Source organism: Poeciliopsis prolifica, unplaced genomic scaffold (genome assembly GCF_027474105.1).
Source record: "Poeciliopsis prolifica strain line A6 unplaced genomic scaffold, Auburn_PproV2 SCAFFOLD010, whole genome shotgun sequence".
Taxonomy (NCBI): domain Eukaryota; kingdom Metazoa; phylum Chordata; class Actinopteri; order Cyprinodontiformes; family Poeciliidae; genus Poeciliopsis; species Poeciliopsis prolifica.
In genome coordinates this window covers 1,781,903-1,802,065 of record NW_026562385.1, presented here as the reverse complement: position 1 = coordinate 1,802,065, position 20,163 = coordinate 1,781,903, and the positions used below count along the sequence as shown (strand labels likewise).

General features: G+C 38.5%; 1 protein-coding gene across 4 annotated transcripts in view; it reads right to left on the bottom strand.

Moving 5' to 3' along the window:
• The window catches only part of baiap2a (BAR/IMD domain containing adaptor protein 2a), an 88,343-nt gene that overhangs the window by 56,094 nt on the left and 12,086 nt on the right, over window positions 1–20,163 (bottom strand). For all 4 annotated transcript variants that reach the window (XM_055035921.1, XM_055035923.1, XM_055035924.1 and 1 more), the window contains exons 2-3: window positions 15,948–16,023; window positions 11,625–11,711 (exon numbers count right to left, since the gene is read on the bottom strand). In XM_055035921.1, coding sequence (XP_054891896.1) covers window positions 11,625–11,711; window positions 15,948–16,023 — 163 coding nt within the window. The remainder of the gene's footprint in view (window positions 1–11,624; window positions 11,712–15,947; window positions 16,024–20,163) is intronic.

The following is a 20,163-nucleotide window of genomic DNA, read 5'->3' as shown; positions in this document are numbered from 1 at the left end:
AAATATATTTTGACTCCACTGCGCGTCCTACATTAATCCGCCAGCTATATTCCTCGCTAAACCAATGAATCTGCAGCACATTTTTTGAATCGTCAAGGAGCGCCTCCGAACGCATCAGTGCGTACCGCCTGGTGGACGGGCGTGGAAACTGCGCAACAACTTCTGTGTTAGCACGTGGTCAGCGTTGATGGAAACTGAGCAACAGCTTCCGCGTGCGGGCGGAGGAGCTGAAAACTGCGTGAGAGCTTCTGTGGTGGCTGACGTGAGGCGACGGTTGCTAGTACCCCGCGGTGGCAATAGGCCGGAGCTGCGCTTGGCTGCGAGGGCCGTTCGAGGCTGCTTGCAGCTTTAATTATTATTATTATTCTTCCACCCAAATGAATTGGCTTTTTGGGGGCTTTATCATATTCAAAAACTCACCAAACTTGGCGGAGGCCTTAAGCCTGTTTAAAATTTACGTATTTTAAAGTCGTAGCAAAATTGCAACAGAAATGTCTCTACGGCGCCACCTAGAAATTGGAAAAACACCCTTTTTTACCCTCTGCTATTCACTTACTTTATCGTAGACACATGAAATTTGGTACACTTGTAGAACTCCCCAAGACGCTCAAAATTTACAATTAATGTCATAGTGCAAGTATCACAGGAAGTCAGCCATTTTGATTGAAGTTCCCATTTTGACCCCATTTTTGCCGATTTTTGCCGTTTACAGCCTTTGTATTTGATCTATCTCCTCCTAGGGATTTTGATTGATCGACTTCAAACTCGGTCAGTCTGTTCATAAGGCATGTCCCATCTAAAGTTATCTAAACGGTGAGTTTTTGAGTATGCTGAAGGGGGGTTAGCAGGGGTCAAAGTTCACCTACTCGTCATAAAAAAATAAACTGCTATATCTCTTACACAGAAACTCACAGAAACATCAAAGTTTCTGTGATTGATCATCATCGGGTCTTCTACAATACCCTATGGTCGAATGATGACATCACTTAGGCCACGCCCCCTGAGAACAGGAAGTGTAAAGTTTTACTGTGAACTGTCGCTATCTGACCCCTTTGACCTCATCAACATGAAACTGTGCCCAGACACAGAGAACATGTTGGTGTATTGAGGATTCCAACCCCGACCAGCTTCGATGGAGCAGGTGGGCGTGGTGGCGTGGCGAAGTCACCTGTAACGCCATCGCCATACGTTTGGCTCTCAATTCCACATTTCGGGCCCAGCTGCTGCAAACTCATAAGGATGGACCCTCATCCACTCCCCAACAGGAATCCATCACAATATTTGGTGGGCGTAGCCTAATTTCTCTATAGCGCCCCCTAGAAAACTTTAAATGATCAGCCCCAAGCCATGCTTTAACCTACAAATACGAAACTTTGTACACATGTGTACCTTGTCAGGACGTACAAAAAAGTCTCTTGGAGCCATGGTCTAAACCCCACAGGAAGTCGGCCATTTTGGATTCAAGTTCGGTTTTTTACTCCATTTTTGCCGTTTACAGCCTTCATATTTGATCTATCTCCTCCTAGGGATTTTGATTGATCGGCTTCAAACTCGGTCAGTCTGTTCATAAGGCATGTCCCATCTAAAGTTATCTAAACGTGAGTTTTTGAGTATGCTGAAGGGGGGTTAGCAGGGGTCAAGTTCACCTACTCGCCATAAAAACATAAACTGCTATATCTCCTACACAGAAACTCACAGAGGCACCAAAGTTTCTGTGATTGATCATCATCGGGTCTCCTACATTACCCTATGGTCGAATGATGACATCACTTAGGCCACGCCCCCTGAGAACAGGAAGTGTAATGTTTTACTGTGAACTTTCGCTATCTGACCCTTTGACCTCATTAACATGAAACTGTGCCCAGACACCGAAGACATGTTGGTGTATTGAGGATTCCAACCCCAACCAGCTACGATAGAGCAGGTGGGCATGGCGGCGTGGCGAAGTTACCTGTAACGCCATCGCCATACGTTTGGCTCTCAATACCACATTTTCGGGCTCAGCTGCTGCAAACTCACAAGGATGATTTTATCCACTCCCCGACTGGAATCCATCACAATATTTGTAGGGCGTGGCCTAATTTCTCTATAGCGCCCCCTAGAAAACAGCAGCCCATAGGTTATGTTGTTATTAATTATTTAAATATACATTATTATAACTTTTTATATATTTAAGTTTATTTTGTGGTTAAAGTACAAACATTCATTCATTTTTGCTAGAAATAATACAAACAAAGTCATTCAGCAAAACTTATGACACAGCGAAGTAAGAACACACTGAGGTCAGTGTTGATGGAGTACCACTGGCACCTTGTGGAGAAATACTGGAACTGCTAGTGCAATACCAGTATTGCGACAGCAGGAGGCAGTGGTACTCCATCAATGAGAAACAGATCGACGCTACGTAATAACAGTCAGCCGGCGACAGCTGGAGCTGCAAAGTTTTCCTGAACATTTTGCCTGCTTTTTGGAGCCACAGAACTGGATTACGCTCAACATTTTGCTTGGATTTTGGAGTTGCAAATACGAACCACGCTTTGGAGCAAGAAGGCTCTGTTGGACCGGAGTTGGAGAAGTTTAATGGGCTCTTTGCACCTCAGCTTACACGTTCGGGAAACACGGCTGAAATGTTTTTCCAAGGTAACAATTAATAATGTACATCGATCCGAAACCCCAACAAGTAAGGCAAAGAAAGGTTTTAAGATGTTCGCCTCGTTATACATTCACAGATATGAAGGTGAGTTTTATTTTCTTTAAACTGCTAGCACAAGCCTGCTAGCTTTCTAGTAAAATCTGCTATTTAATTATCTAAAGATTTCTCAGCCATTCTAACGGACACTGTTTGTGCCTTATTTTCAAGCATATTACGTGTGTTTATTGTTAACGACAATAAAGCAGCGGGGAAGGGGGAGCAGATTACAGTTCAGACTTTTTGCTTGAAGTATGACGAAGAAAAACGAGCACAGAGCTTACTCTGGTATCGGAGTTCTAGTTCAGCTGAGTGTTCAGATTCAGAGTTATTACTTTTAGAAAAATATGGCCGTGTTGCTTAAGGTTTCTGTGTTAATTCGTTTTATTACTTTTGCATGCTTGTTGTGAATGGCTCATTAAGACAGTGTTTAGAGCGGTGTGTACGGCGTTAGCTTCAAGTGGTAGCTTTAACTTGTAGCAACGAATATTTACAAGCTGTCTTAATTGAGGATGGCTTGGAAATCCATGAAACTTAAACAAAGTACATAGTATTGTTTTATTTGTGTCTTAAGTACGACTTTGTCTTTTATAGCAGTCATAGTTTCTGAAAGTGGAAAAAGAGCCGCATTCGGTATACAGTTGTGACGTCAGCGCGGCAGGTGCAAAGAGCCCATTGCTGTTCGTTTAAACAGTCGTAACTCGCGGTGCGGTGAGTAATTTATTCCTTCCTGCTGGTTCTGGAAGCCGTCATGTTTGGAACAGTTATTCTGAGGAGGATGCTAACCCAATGCCTGAGGCCTGCAACGTTTTTAATGCTAACGAAGCGCTTTACTAATTCAATAAACTGAATAGTGTGTGTGATACATCCAGTTTCATAAATTCAGAGTTGTTTGTTATTATGTATAGAAGATGTTTAAAATGTCGTTTGAAAGAGCTCTGACAAAATGCTAAGTATCTTTTTACAGATCCATTGGGGTTGTAATATTTAGTTGCAGCACTTCCTGTGATTAATACCTAATTAATGGATGGGATTCAGTCTGTGCTATTGTTCTAAAGTGCTGAAAGTTAACTGTGCTCTGTTATTGTGCATTGCCCTTGGTTTATTACTGAACAGTGCGGTTTATTAAACTGATACATCTTAACCTTCACCATTTTCCTGACTCATTTCACGATAACGTTAAAGTTGCACTGCATTTAGATCTCAGTTGTAGTTAACATCAAGCATGTGGGTGTGGCTTAGTGTAAAACTTTCACTATTTACCATGAAACATCAACATTAAATGACTTCCAAATGCAAGATCACAGCTGCATCATCACACTTCCTCTGTCTTTCTAGAGAACAGCCCTGAACACATTTCCATGGTCACTTGATGACCTCACTGTAGCCCCGCCCACTTTTAAGAGGCAGTCACATGTTTTTCTGCTGTATGTTTTACTGTTATTCTATAATTTATATGGGTTTCATCATGTGAATACTGACTAAAAATGATAACATGATGAACTCTATGAATGCTGGCTGCTGACCGAACCGCATTGGGGTGTAGAAATGACGAACTGCATTACTTCGCCACGTGCATATGATCGGCTCTAAATGACACATGGATCATCCGACTGGCGCCAAATTGGATACGTATGACCTTTGTTGACCTCTAAAGAGCAAAACAGCATTGAAATGTATTTTGACTCCACTGCGCCCCTACATTAATCCGCCAGCTGTATTTCCTCGCTAAACCAATGAATCTATACCACATTTTTTTGCATCTTGAAGGATAGCCGCCGAACGCATAGATGCGTACCGCCTGGTGGACGGGCGCGGAAACTGCGCAACAACTTCTGTCTTAGCACGTGCGCAGCGTTGATGGAAACTGAGCAACTGCTTCCGCGGTGCGGGCGGAGGCGCTGAAAACTGCGTGAGAGCTTCTGTGGTGGCTGGTGTGAGGCGGCGGTTGCTCGTACCCCGCGGTGGCAATAGGCCGGAGCGGCGCTTGGCTGCGAGGGCCGTTCGAGGCTGCTTGCAGCTTTAATTTATTTTTGCTTTCTATCTGGGGTCAATAAACTTTAAGGAGAATGATGACATTGTTTAGATATGTATTTGCCAGTTATACCATCACTGCATCACATTGTATTCATATTGTATATTTTCTACCATATATTCATTAAGATTATTAGCTGCTAAACATTACTTTCCGATTCTAGTATATTGCACAATACAAATGTAATACATGGGGTTGGATATAGTGTACAGTTTTAGGTAAATGAGTTAATATGCTGTCCTTTGAGCAAACGGTGAAAAAGGACAAAATCTGCTGCAAAATTCAAGTTTATTTCCCTTGCCAACAATCAAGAGCCACCGAGTTGCTTAGCAACATAGTGTTTTGTGTCTGTTATAACTTACGTCATGTTCAGCCACCGACAGCAAGCCGTTTCTCGTGTTTATACATACAAACTGTGCCACAACTTGAGAATGATTTCACATTCAACTGTCCAGATTGTATTTTATTTCACTGAGAACGTTAAATATCGCAACACCAGCTGATCCACCTGTTTTAGTTAAATTGTTGCAGCATGAATACTGAAGGGCGAAGTGATTGTGTCAGGATGGAGAGTGTAGGGGCCACTGGTTTCCCATCATGCAGTGTGTGCCTCAGAAATGGAGCATGAGAAAGCAGGGACTCCAGGGAGGGTGGCGCAGAGCTAAGAAAAGAGCTCCTCTGCTCTCATTTAAACAGGGACAGGTGCTAGAGGATGAGCGAGGTAGGCCACACTGAAGATGGAGTGACAGAAAGACAGGGAGAGCTGAGGTGTGCACTCCTGGGTGTTCACTCAAATGCAGCATGTCAGAGTCAACACCTCATCTGCAAGCACTAACCCTTGCTCTCGGTTATTAATTTTTTTTTTTTAAGCAGCAGCAATTCACCAGCAGAAAATACATGTGAACGTCCCAGACCCATTAACCTAGAAACACATTACTGCGTCATCAATTTGCAGCCCAACTTTCCTTGTGCAACCCTCTTTTATTCCTTTAGATAATAACTGGGAGTGTGTTTAAACATTTAAGAATGGGAGGGGGCAAATTACTTCAATGCTTTAATATAGTTTCAGTTTTTTTTTTATTAAAATATTATTTCCCCAGCCACAAATTGTTGCTGAAGAATGCATTATCTCTTATTGACATGTGGTGATTAGAGAGGTTTAAAGAGACAATAAAAGTAGAGGACAGGGAAAATTTGTCCACTTTAAATGCTTGTTTGGGTTTCTGAGAAGAGACTGTTATTTAAAAAAGGTTCACTAAGTAGAACAAAAAAAGAATACCATAACTAGTAAATATTTTTAGGTACATTTAAATTACCTTTAATGATATTCTTTAATTTAAATATTTCACTAGCAAAGTATTTAATTTCAATATTACATATGATCAATAAAAAAAAGATTTGTAATGCAGATATACTATGACCTGCACAACAATGGTGAAGACTGCTTACTTTCAAGCTGCCACTTACAAGCTTGTCAAGGCATAAAAGTCACAAATGGTCATTGCAATAGATGCTGACAGTTCAAGGAGTGCTGCATCCAAGTATGGTTCAAAAGTGGAGTGGAAGGAAATGCGTTTTTGGAAAAGGTACAGTGGAACCAGGTATGGCTAGCTTTGAGAGGCAAAGTTCATTTCTACTTTGGAGTGATCAAATTGTACTTCCTACCGGGAACTGAAAAATATCCATCATCCAAGTACAAATAGAGCTCACCACTGCTTCTTGCAAGGAAAATCGTTATCTTACGGATCAATTACTGCTCTTACTACTAATGTCAGATTGAGGGAACTAGCAACTCCTTTCCAACTGACAGTTATGGGACAAAACTGAAAAGTTGTGCCAATATTTCAAGCCTATTCCTATACCCAGAGGTCCCTTCACACAGCAGAGGAGGGTAAAGCAAGACCCAAGACTAACCCCTTCCACAACATTTGGAACATAATGCAGAATAACCATGTTGAAAGTCATGATGATGATGTGCAATAAACAAGGTATGCATTACAATGAATCTTTTTGACTTCACAACAAACATTGACCCCAAATAGTGAAAAGGCTAGGCTGACACAAAAAAAAAACCCTCATATTTTCTATTTAAAACAAAACTCTTTGATGCAGCAGCCAGATGCATACTTGTCCTTGAAACATAAAACAGATGTCTTCCAATATAGCTTCTGGTGCTCTAACCAACAAACAATACCATATATCTCACAGTATGCACAGCATGGAATGTCACTCATTTGAAATTGTGATATTGAACACCGATGACAATGCATTTTCAATATAATGTCCTATCCCAATAGGTACATCCATTTTCTTTTTATCAGTTCAATTAGTATGTTTATTTTATTTTGTGTGATGTGAACCTATATTTAAAATCTTCCAGACTTTTGTACAGTCAAGGCATTAGAGTGCAGATATCACAAGCACTGTCCTAAAGTACAGTGCTTTTTTTTTTTGCTTATAAGAGCAAAATTTAGATACAAGATTTGAAAATGTAAAATTTAGAATAAGTAGCAAAAGGTAAATATGCGTAAATATATTCGACTACAGTTTAGTCAGATGGGAAGAATTGTTTATTTGGATGACTTCAACCAGTGGTCCAATCAGTGTGCAGACTCTTTAATTAGTAACGTTAAAGAGTTACAACTTCTCAAAAACTACAAATGCAAAAAAATGTTTGTAAACTGACACACTAAACAGAAAGTCCTACTAGAAACAAATGTTCTGCTTTATTGTGCATTATTAAATACCAAAACTAACCAAGTGTCAAACAATATTACAGAAACAAATGTATTATACCCATTTACAAAACAGCGGAAACCCTGACTTTTTTTAAATCGCAATTAAAAACACCTGTTTAGAATTGTTTTTGAAATGTAATATGTAACAATGTATTGTCTATTATATGTTGCATGACTTTGTGTTCTTGTGTTTATGATGTAAAGCACTTTGAAATGCCTTGCTGAAATGTGCTATACAAATAAAATTTGATCGATTGATTGATTAATTATAAAGCAATAGAAGTAAAAAATTTATACTGATTGTTTTTTTTTACCTACCTGCTTTACCAGCTCCAGGGAGAGCTACCAGCAATTTTGAAAACATAGTTTAACAACCATAAAGGTGTCATTAGTGTGATGATAATAAATTGAATAAGAATTAAAGCAGAAATATATGCCTGCAAATGAATTTGGCTGGAGTTCAGGTTGTATATAGGTGTCCCCTATATACTCTTTATATCTTCCCCATGAAGATATAAAGAGTGACTGATTTAAACCATCATGAACATTCTGTGCCTAACAACATTTCCTTTAAAGGCTGAGAAAGCCACAACTGTCACTGAGGGAGTTGGTGCTCAGATCTTCTACAGGAAAAATACAAGAGAGGAGGGCAGGAGAAACAGTGGAACAGAGTGGAAAATTGGTAGAAAAAGATGGAGAGAGTGAGAGAAACTGTGTTTGTATGTGTTAGCATGCATGTGCATGCATGAGTGTGTGGGTGGCAAAGTGACAGGCGATGATTAGCACAACCAGCGGAGTATATGTGGGCGGGAGAGTGTGGGAGTAGTGGGACTGGTGGGAGAAATACAGACTGTCTCTTAAGGCTGAGATATATACAAGTGGATTCTAGGAGCACTCAAACAAATAGTTGAAGACACGTGGTTTATGCACAGAAAACGCACATAAACACCATTATTCATGACAAGCATGAACTACAGTTCGGCAGGATGGATTCCAGTTGGAACACATAAGGCTTGGATGTTGAGTTGAGAATAACCAGCAGAAAAAATTGGTTCACAAGGTAATTCAAGTCCTCGCTTTATGTGTGTCAATGACTAGTAAACAAAAGTAATGGATGAGAAGTGAAGGAGGAGTTGAAAAGCAGCTGGCGACTCTGAGGTGTGTAGGTGGGACCATTTGTGGTCTGTTTCTTACAGAGCTGCTGTGGCATTAACAAGCTTTTAAAAATAGGTGCAACAAGGGTGCAATATTTTAAATCCAGCTTTATTTGTGAACATGTATAAATGTGAAACAAAGGATGTTTACTTTAAGCAATCAGTTGTTTCGAACCATACAATAATCATGTGAATGATGAAGCTAAACAGACAATATGGGTCATTATGGAGGTAAATTAATTTAGGTTCATATTACATCTGTAAAACTTGAAAATATTCACTTGGTAAAGAAATAAAGTGAGAGCTAAGGCAACCTTAATATATCCTCTTTGAAAACATGTACCTTTTGGATTCGTTCTCAAGTCTGAAATGTCAATTTTTTTAGTTGGATTTTGATATTTTCCTCTAATCTGGGAATCTCTCTTTACCCTCCTGTCAGTCAACCAGGAAACTGAGCTATATCCTAACAGGAGGTCATGATGATGCAGCTGACCTCTGGGTGGAGGCTACAAAAAGTCCTACGCTAGTGACTGGAAAATAAAATACCAACTTTTCCCCTGGGATACAGTCTACCGTGTAGAGAACTGTTGGCTTTAGGCAGTGCATTGTACAAGTGATGGAAAGGGGCAAATCACAAACCTTACAACTTCTATTTTCTGTTTTTCAAACTGCAGACTATGAGACCTCAGCTTCTCCTAAAGATAACAATACCTTGATTTTTGTAATGGATTGCTAGATGCATTTGTATAACATATGGCTTGTGGGTAATTTAGTAAATGTCTAACAAAAACCAAACTGCTGCCTCAAACTCAGCCCTTTTCTAACAATCAAAGCACACACATTTTTGGGAAACAGGTATAATAAAGCACACTTTACAGAAAAAATGTGACAATGGGTGCTGTGGAATTGCATATCTTAAAGAAGGAAAATAAATCTTGAATGCCTTCAAGAAACAGAATCAAGTTTCTAAAAAAATCTTACTGACTACCAAGCCAGTTTGCAGACTCAGACGAGTTCTGGTCAAGATTATCCAAGACTTATTTCTCAATGCACTATGTCAATTTGTGAAGCTAATCAAAGTTTGAATCAAATGTATGATACAATCATAAGAAAATGCAAGTTTGTTTTTAAAAAAAAATGTGTTTTGCTTCCTGTGCTAAGGCTCTTCACAATGTATTAGAATCAGCTGCCGTGTTACCAAGTAAACCCTTAAATCTGAATGCTTGGCATGCACAGTAATTTAACTGTAGACTTTTGAATTTAAAAATTAGGCCCCCCATTTATCTTCAAAATGATATCAAAGAAAAGCTTCATGCCCATATTTCAACATTTGGAGGGTCCCTTCCTCTACCAATGACAACCGACCAGATTGTCTTCACCTCTCTCAGGTCATGTAGGCTACAGCACCACAATGTGCCAAATTTACCAGAGAGCATTAAAGAATAAGAATCAACCAAAGTTAATGCAGAAAATTAAACAGAAAATTAGCATTAAAAGTACAACATTTTATAGCACATTTTACATGACACAAGTATCATATAAATATTGGAAACAACAGAAATCCTCACAGATGCTGCAAGACAGTGAGATTGGGTCACACATTGAATAAAACATTCTGCAAGCACTTTCATGTCAGTCCCTGGTGGCTGGGCGGGAAGAAACCCAAAGTGAAACTCGGCTCCACTGAAACAAAGGCCCCGTCAAATCAACAGCTACGTCTAAGCAGATCATGCAGTTAAAAGAACAATCAGTGCAAAGGGAATCTCTTTAACGTGAGCTGCTTTCCTATGTGCTGAGGACAACCAGTGCTGGGAACAGTCACTAATCAGCTGGAAAGTTACTCATAAGAGAGGGTAAGGTGATACTTTTAAAATGATGTGAAAATTTCTAGAACATAGACATAGATTTATGTACTGCTGCACACGTTTCTTCAATATCTGCCTTTTTTGTCAAACTTAAAAGTTTCAGATCAAGCATCTTATAGAATAGAAAAAGATAATTGGTTAAATAAAATACTTTCAAGCAATTCCATTAAGGTGAAACAAATCTATTGAAACAAACATGACTAAGTAACATAGAAATTGCGTCCGCCGTTGCAGTATGATCAAAATGAAAATGGTCAAATATTTTGGTTAGATTTTACTAGCCACACCAAGAATTTTAGATCAGAATACTTCTCTCTTCAGTATATGACATGACCTTTCCCAACAGGGTTCCTGCTCCCTTCCTGTATCCTCTATTTTGCTTTTACAAAATGGCTACTGAAACACACTACACTTTTCTGCAGACAGCTTCCTCAGTGGACAAAGACCTTGCAATTTCCATCCAGAAGTTTTTAGCCATTTAACAGTTTTGTAGTTATTTAGTGAAGAAACATGAAAATTTCAAAAATGTTTGACCAAATCAGAAAAACATTCCTGAAGAGTAACCAGACTTGTTGAAGAAAATGACATTGTTGTGTGAGCACATTTCTGCATAAGAAATTGCAACACATGTCAAAAAACACTACCCTTTGAAAAGAGCTCTGTTAAGTTTGTTTAACGTGGGTCTGGTGTCGAGTTTGGCAGGTGAATGCCTCTCTACAAACAAAATGACAATTTTCTCATCCATCTATGTTAATGAGAAGCAATTTCTCACTGCAAATTTACTTTGTTTTACATGAAACATTAGCTTAGATGAAAACATCTTCTACACTAACAAATATAAAATCATGTTCAACCCACACATTACTCATTGTTAGAAATGCTATTTTCTGGTTAGCTCTTTGATTGGTATAGAACCATAAACTGGTTTAGAACAGAAACAATTCTGGAGAAATTCTAGTTAAGAAAAAAAGAAAGACTTCCTTCATTCCTCTGACGTTTTATTTTCAATGCCATCACAAACAGAAAGCAAACAATAACATACATTGATGCAGGTTCATAAAGAGGTAATGCTAATGCAAGCACAGAGAGAAAGACAATGTGCCAACAAAAACTGAGTTTATCTAAACGATCTTTGTTACTTACCCAAATCTTTGGATCCTTGACTCTCACTGGCCAGCTCACCCATTCGTACCAGAGCATCAAAGTAGCCTTTTGCAGCAAATGTCACATCTGAAGACACAGAATAAATCAGAAGTTAGTTTAAAGGTTTCCAAAAAACAACTGTTCACACTTGAAAAAATGTATATATAGTTGGTTAAATTTATTTTACAAATAGATGCACTAAGTTTGTCTAGGACATTAGCAAACAATGTTTCCATTTATATGTGTAGATATACATTTTTTTCCCTTTTCTTGGTAAAAAAAATGTATATTTTTTTTTACCAAATATAGTAGCTAGGTATTTTGATAAGTTAAAGAGATTACCTTAATTTCAGATTTGATATACGACATATGACCTCTGATTAAACCCAGTTATGAGTAGCTCCCACAGCTGGATTTATTAGAGTCCCATCACTGCATGTCATCCAACCAGCATGTAAGCAGACACTGAATAGTTATTTTAAAGCCTCTAATATTAAACGAGAATGAAATGTCCCTAAACTGGTGGACTGTTTTGTAATTCACTTCATATGGCTACTTGAGAAAAATCAAATAATGATACTATACAAAATGGCAGTTGAAAACTGAACTATGTAATTGTGTTTCAAAATAACTTGAGCATATTATATGGATTTGTCAATGAACAGATTTATATGATCTTCACATGTCGGTCAAAAAGACCCACAGCATGAGCTCTTTTGCTAAATTTCGAGAAGTCAATCTCGAAAACATTAATAAAAGAATCTAGATTATTGTAGCTCAATGTGGTTAGGGTCAGTCAAAAATCAAATATTAATCAATCATTGCGAGTCAAAAATCAAGCCAAGCATTTTTCCTACTGAAGCTCATTTCAATGTGAGAGCAACGGGTAACAAAGAAATCAATAACGGCTCCAAGAAAACATCATAGCTCTATTAAGGAACCACCAATAGTGACTAACCACATGCTGCTACCTGGCATTGTTCTGTCTTCCTTTTCATTTCATCTCACTTGTGAACAGGCAGGCAGACCACTGATTGAAGAATGAATTACAGCATATAGTGTTCCTTACAAAGATTCAAGCTGATGATGGTGAAGATGTGAGTGTAGGGATTTGCCTTCCACTCACATCAGTATGCTAGATTGAACGGAGTTATGTATGAAAAATGATTTTCCTCTCTGGTACTGATTAAAGTTAAAGAGAATTCGAGGATTATAATCCTGTGCTTCTCAAATATTTTACAATTATTACCTCAAGAAATACCATGCTGAAAGGCAATTTAAAACAGCCAACAAAGCTATTTACAAGCTAAGGAAAAAAAAAAATCTACCTTCTATGATGGGTTGAAGAATGGAGTCTCATTGTGGGGCTGATTTTTAGATATTGATATTTCAAAATAGATAAAAAAAACAAAAAACAAAAAAAAGCAATATTCTGAAATGTACAGGTGGCAAAGTCAGTTTTGGACGAGATTTCTCATGAGCTATGTCTTCAAAATTCAATATGCCTGCATCCCATATAAGAGTTAGAGACAGATGTGTTCTGCAAATAATTTATCTCCACTTCTGATTTGTGCTTTATCAAACCATATAGAAGCACAGGATTTTACAAATGTTTTGAGTGAAAATGTCTCAGCAGTGTCTAAAAGTGCAATAAGCTGCAAAATATTAATATTAGCTTGTATTGCTAATAGTAAGGAGCTTAATCACTGAGCAGTAAATCCCACAGTTTTTCTGAAATACAATTGCAACTTGTTGAGATGGATTTTGTGCAATTCCCAGATGAAAGCTCAAGAAGGAAGAGCACTTAATTCTGATTCTCTATTTTCTGCTTCAATTTGTAAGTGTGACAGTTGCAATGGTGGTAGAAGTTTGTTCTGTAACCGATTGGTTCCTGGTCAGTCCATCGCAGTTACCCTGTCTTGTTATTGAGAAAATGCTGCTCAACTTTTATTCAATACTTTACACAAATAAAGTTATTATATTTTTTTGCAGGACTAAATAAAGAGCCAGCATGGATCCAAAACATTAACCAATGGAATCCCCTTGTTGAAAATGTTCATGTACTGCCAAAATGGTCATGCAGGGTAGATGCAAGTTTCTCTGTCTAGCTGTCCAAAGGGGCTTCGCCAATCTCTGGGAATTAATGACCGCTGCTTTTAAAGGTGAATTCAACATCAGTACAGTTGACAGATGTTGTAAGGTTGTGTTGGCTGACGCGACTCTGCAATATTGCTTGGAAATTGGGGGAAGTTTCCTTAGATTGGCAGACTGGGGTGGTGGTCCCCACTCTCATTCTTGTTCATGAATGAGGGAAGAAGGGAGCGGAAGATCAACAGGTGGATTGGCGCAGCGTCTGCTGTGAAGCTGGCGCTGTACCGGTCTGTCGTGGTGAAGAGAGAGCCGAGTCAAAAAATTAGCTCTTGATTTACCGGTCCATCTACGTTCCTACCCTCATCTATGGTCATGAGCTTTGGATTATGACTGAAAGAACGAGATTGCAGATACAAGCGGCCGAAATGGGTTTTCTTCGTACAGTGTCTGGGCTCTTCCTGAGAGATAGGGTGAGAAGCTCAGTCATCCAGGAGGGACTCAGAGTAGAGCTGCTGCTCCTTTACATTGAGAGGAGCTAGTTGAAGTAGCTCAGGTATCTGGTCAAGATGCCTCCTGGACGCCTCCCTGGTGGGGTGTTCCGGGCACGTCCCACCGGAAGGAGCCCCCGGAGAAGAACCAGGACACGGAGGAACTACGTTTCTCGGCTGGCCTGGGAATGCCTGGGAATCCCGGAAGAGTTGGAACAAGTGGCTGGGGAGAGGGAAGTCTGGGCCTCCCTTCTGAAGCTTCTCCTCTCACGATCCGACCCCAGATGAAGCGGAAGAAAATGAATGGGTGGGTTGATGGACATTTGACAGATTGGACCCAAACATGGAGACAGCTGTCAGGTGTAAGACACATTTACAAAAATAGAATGACAGGGACAGGCTAATTCGAATGCACAGATGTAGATACTGCACCACAGAAGAAGTCCTCTAAGCTGATTGACATATGCTAATGTAGGTACCAGTTACAGCTGGACCAGCTGTAGAGGACAGCATGTCTGCTTCCACCTCTGTTGCACCAGGTCATTTTTTAAAGCCAAACAGTTCCTGGGCTTGCCTTGTTGTGGAACATGTGTATGAATGCATGTCAGCTTATGAGAGTATATACTTGCATGCCACAGAGTTAAAACAGATTTCCTCGCAACAGACAGTTTTGCTGATGCCTCAACACCTGAAGAATGTGGAATATCAAGTGTACAATTAAAAGAAGGTTTCACACAGAGCTTGGACCTATATTAACAGCACCACCAAAAAGCGTGGTAAGGGGTCCAAAACAACAGATGGGCAGATGGGATTACCAGAAAAGAGCCTTTTTCAAAGACCCATCACTAAATCTTCACTGTAAAGAACTGTAAACATTTTAGTCAGGACACAGGCCATCCTTGTCTGGTGATGGCCTGACAAGGATGGCCTGTGCAAAGCATATACTGTGCACAAAAGTATATGCTTTGTGCACAGTTTGTGTTTTTTGGACTTGTTAAGAACTATGTAATTAGTTGACTGTCTGTGGGTTGTAAAAAAAAAACAAAAAACTGTAGAGTACACCCACCTTCAGATCTTGTAACCCTACAAATGAAACTCTTTTGGCATTGGTAGTGTTAAATAATTTCAGAGATTGCACCATATGGATAGAAATGTGTCCTCCCAGAGCTGCTAAGTCCCTTGGGTTGAATCAATTCTGCAAAGTGGGTCTTTAATGGCTCAGCGAACCCCTACCAGTCTGTTCCCATGGTATACCACGGTCAGGATTATTTATTGCATGTGTAAGGGAATAGGAGTGCTGGCCTGGGGACGGAGAAAAATCTCTAATGGTTTGGCCAGTTTAACTCGTGAGGACTGGGGTCATGTTAAGGTTCAGGGGTGTTTTGAGGAAAACCTCTTGTAGCACTGTAATCCAAGTACAAATCAAAGATTTCAAAAGACAAAAGGCCATTGTGGAAAGTCTATTGGCAAAAATCTAGCTGCTAATGGAGAGCTGTCCTTTCTTTTGCATTTTGTAGTTTTTTTCCCTTCAAAATTAAAGAATAGAAGAAGTGCATAGTGCAACTCATAAGACCTGGCCACAGAGTATAAGGACAAAGATGATCTAGCTTTCATGAAAAACATGAAGACAGGTAGATGAAGTACAGGAACATGAAGAAAGAATGCGAGAATGCTGTCTTGGCTGAGTGCCTAAACCTGCAGTGAAGCACAGAAAAAAATGAATGAAGGAAAAGAAAGGACTCACTGGCGAGGGCCTTCTCATAGTTCTTCCCCATGGCAACAAAGTTCCGTAAGCAGGGGTTGAACTGCTCCATGATGGTCTGAAAGAAAAACAAAAAGCACCACATTGTTGGAGGATGGAAGCCTCACTTATCACTACAACAGGGTCAAGAGCACAGAGGACGTTTGCCTTTCTCTACTCACTTTGTGTCTTTCACTAGCCTCCTTCCTTCAAATCCACAAAAATCAGTTAAAGAATAAAAACATTTAAACCACAAAAAGTTGGATGTTTAAATTGCATATTAAAAAGGAATTTCCAACTGGAAAGTATGCCATTGTTGTGCAATGTGCAATCTTCACATATTTCAAATAACTTTTTTTCAGGATTTAAAATTCCTTTTAAAAACAAAGAATTGGGATTTCTCAAGTTTAACATAGTATCAAGTAAGACTCTCCTCAACCAACTATAGCTGCATGCTATCCGGTAAATGTGTGTTTAGTGGGTGAAGGTAATCTTCCTAACAACTATGTACTTAATAAGAGTATGTGAGGGGAATCGTCCTGGTACTTTCAAAAAATTGGAAATTTGCTACTTGAAAATATTTGTCACAGCTTAGATGCCAGAGGGTGCCACCCATCACTCACTTAAGTATTGTTGATGAAATGTCTGAAGAAGATTCTGTTCAAAATAACTTGCAAACATCATTTCCCATCGTTCTTGGTGTTATTTACAAGCATATAAAATAAGGAAATTTGTTCACTAGCCAGTTACCTTCTTTTGCTGAGTTTCAATGTAGGTTTTTGCTAGTGCCTGACACCATTTTGTAAAATTATTAAAATAATTATTAATTAATTAAAATAAGCAATTAATTTAGCAGATTACAGTCTAATGCTTCTTCTGTGTTCTGGCTGACACAGACATTTCAGGTTTGTACTTAAAACATAAATTTGTGGTTTTAAATTTGATATTTAATCTATGTGAAATCAAAACCTGCAGGTAAATATATTGTAATTTTGTTTTACAACTGCAACATAGCTGTGTTATTTTAACAGCAGTGATAATAATGCTTGTGTAAGATTTTTGAAAACATGAATGAAATGCAATTGAAAATCACAATGCATGTTTGTGGCTATATGTCAGAGCATTAGTCTATTCCATGTCTATTCACAAGGACATACAAGCTGTGCTAGAGTCTGAGAGTCAAGTGTACAGGGCTCTGTAATGGTATCCACACCCTTTGTCATTTTTCTATTCTTGAACTCTCAACTATGAAATTAAAATGCAACTGCAAAGAAAAAAAGTACAGCACGTTAAATTGGGTATCATGTAGCATAGTGTGTTGTTTTGGAGAAGCAGCATCAACATATTTTTCTGAGGTGTTTAATGTGTTGACTCATCAGCGTTTCTTGATGTGATTGCAATTAGCAATAAATAAAACCTATTTAAAGCAGGAATTGTACACTGCATTGCTGCAGAAAAACTGAACTGCAAAAGAAGTCAGTCTTGATTCCTGAGAAAGGAGAATACCTGACTCTCACTGTATAGTTTCCTGTGCTTCACATCTACCTCTCTTCTCCTTCCTTCTCCTGTGCTCCTCCAGGACTTCTTCCAATTAGTTGGTCCCCAGTCAAACATTCAAGAATAACCCGAGGACAGAAAGACAACCACAATAGTGCTGCAGCAGTAACGGCACCAACATAAACCATCAATACTGTGGGAGAAAGCTTAATCATCTACTTCTTGCCTGAATCCACACAATGGCAAAAAGAATATGCAATGTGCCATCGTTGACAACCTGAAACAATCCCACAAGCTCATCCTCCTTCCTCAGTTAGCTTCAGCACTTTGTTCCTTTGTTTTTTCCTGTCTGTTTTTAATGAGACAATAGTTTGATCAAACCACATGTTTCTGTGTATGCCCACTGTACTGTAAAGAGCTGCAGTTCAGGTGACCTGAGTGCTGCATAACCCACCTACAAAATAAATATCAATGACTCACATTTGAACAACTCAAAAGCTTTCATTAACAGTAAACTACCAACAGTAACTTCTGTTATGTAGGACCCGATTGTGCTCAAATTGAAAGTCTGGACAACACAAGTAGATTAAACTGGTTCACAGAAAGGGGAAGACAATGACCAAAAGAGGTACATGAATAAGTAGTAACTGAAACTGAAATAATAAATGGACTGAAAGGATAATCAAGTAACCATGTTACCTTTAGTAACAAAAATGTTCTGTAAAAATTTACATAATAATTTGATACCTTGAAATTGATCTCTGTGTTTTTAAGAAGCTCCTATATTTAAAGGCACTTTGCCTTCATCATTTCATCATAACAGTGCTTCTCTTGCTGTTTACATCCATTCTAAAGAGTGTTTGACAGTGCTTCTCTTGCTGTTTACATCCATTCTAAAGAGTGTTTGACTGAACCGCAATATGTATGATAACCTTAGCAGATTTACAATTTCACCAGCTGTTAGCTAATTGCTTCTGCCACTTGTCTGGAAGAGCTGAGTGGGGAAGATATGGGTGAAGGATGCTTTGTGAGACCAAAGCTCTGCTGGAGACCAAAAGTGAATAACTGAAACAGACATAGTTTCTCATAGCAAACTAGTTTGTCTCATAATTTGCTATGAGACAAACTGTTAGCAATTCACACCATATTAGAAAGTAAACTTAGCTAAAGCTAAAGTTTGCCTCGCATTTCAGCAAATGGCTCTGAATAAAAACACATTTTGGTATTGTCAATATGCTGATTTATTGAAAGGATATCAATCAAACATGCTTAGAAACTAAAAGCTCTTCTGCTTGATGTTTATGAGGACAAAACATCTGTCTTCATGTTTTGTCCTCATAAACTGCCAAGAAAACTGTAACTGCCAAGAAAACTGGCAAACATAAACTTGAGCATTTAGTCATTGGTAGGTGAGTTTAATGTTGTTGAAGCATAACCTGATTGGGTCATCCTTAACAAGAAAACCAAATTTCTTTCTGTAAAGGCAGTGCTCCAATTAGAATGTTGTCTGTTTCTGCACTAAATAAATATTTTATAGTTTTATGTCACGTTTTTCCTGCTTTGTTTTTTTTTTTTTTTTTTTTTTTTGCTATGGTGTGTTTGCTTTAAGTGGCCTGATTGCATTTGAGCATCTGTGGTTCAAAGTCTAAAGCACTTAGACTTAATGAAACCTGAACTGGATAACTGTATGCTAAGAAACAAAAGCCATTTGTTACTTGTAGAGCTTTCATTATGTTTGTGAAACCAGTGAAAATGGCAATTTTTGACAGTTCTCACAGGCGATAAGTACCAAAGTCCTTAGAGATCAAACGTAAACAAATTATGGCTTTTTTAAAACAAAATTTGCAAAAACAAATAATCTGAAAAAACGTAAGCCCACACAAAACCGTTGATGAATGGAATATAATAGAATTTTAAAATGGTGGTATATTTCAATTTTAAAAATTGAAAAAAAATAAAATAAAAAAAAACCTTTAGTTCAGACTCCACATACATCCCATGTTTTATCACTATATCAATATGTGCAATATTAATATTTCATTGAACTGCCTTAATGGCGACACCATTTATGTAAATACTAGGCATCCAGGCTCTCTATGCCAGTTGAATATGAAAAGGGCAAAATCTGAAATACAACCCATTTTCATTTTTAGTAGTTCTCTGATAAACTCAGTCATTAAAACAATGTGTTTCAGATGGAAGTAATACATTCATGGTTTTGCTCAGAAGTTCAGTAAATTCCTGCCTGGGGTCTACTTTTCACACAAAAGCATAACATTGAGACAGTAAAGTTGTTATTTATTTACTGCAAATCACATCGTCATTGCATGATTTGAATGTTTTCGTATTGTGCAGGTATATTTCCACTGTTGATCACAGAATATTAGCAGATGTAGTCAAGTCATCTATTATTTTGGTAAAAAGGTAGCAATCCAAACATTTGTAATGTACCAACAGTAATTATAAAATGTCAGTGTGGATTGCAAAGATCACATGGTCAAATCTATGAAAACAACTTGCATTTGAGCAACATACCTCACTCGTCTTTTGGGTATTTATGCATCATATTCTGAAACAACTGGAGAACTCCAACTCAGTTGTTAAATATGCTTGTATAAATAGTAAAACTAGTCACGAAAATAAAAAGGTATCCCTTTTTATAGGGGCACTGGAGCCCAAAAAAATAAAATGAATAAATATTATTTGCACAAAAGCACACTTA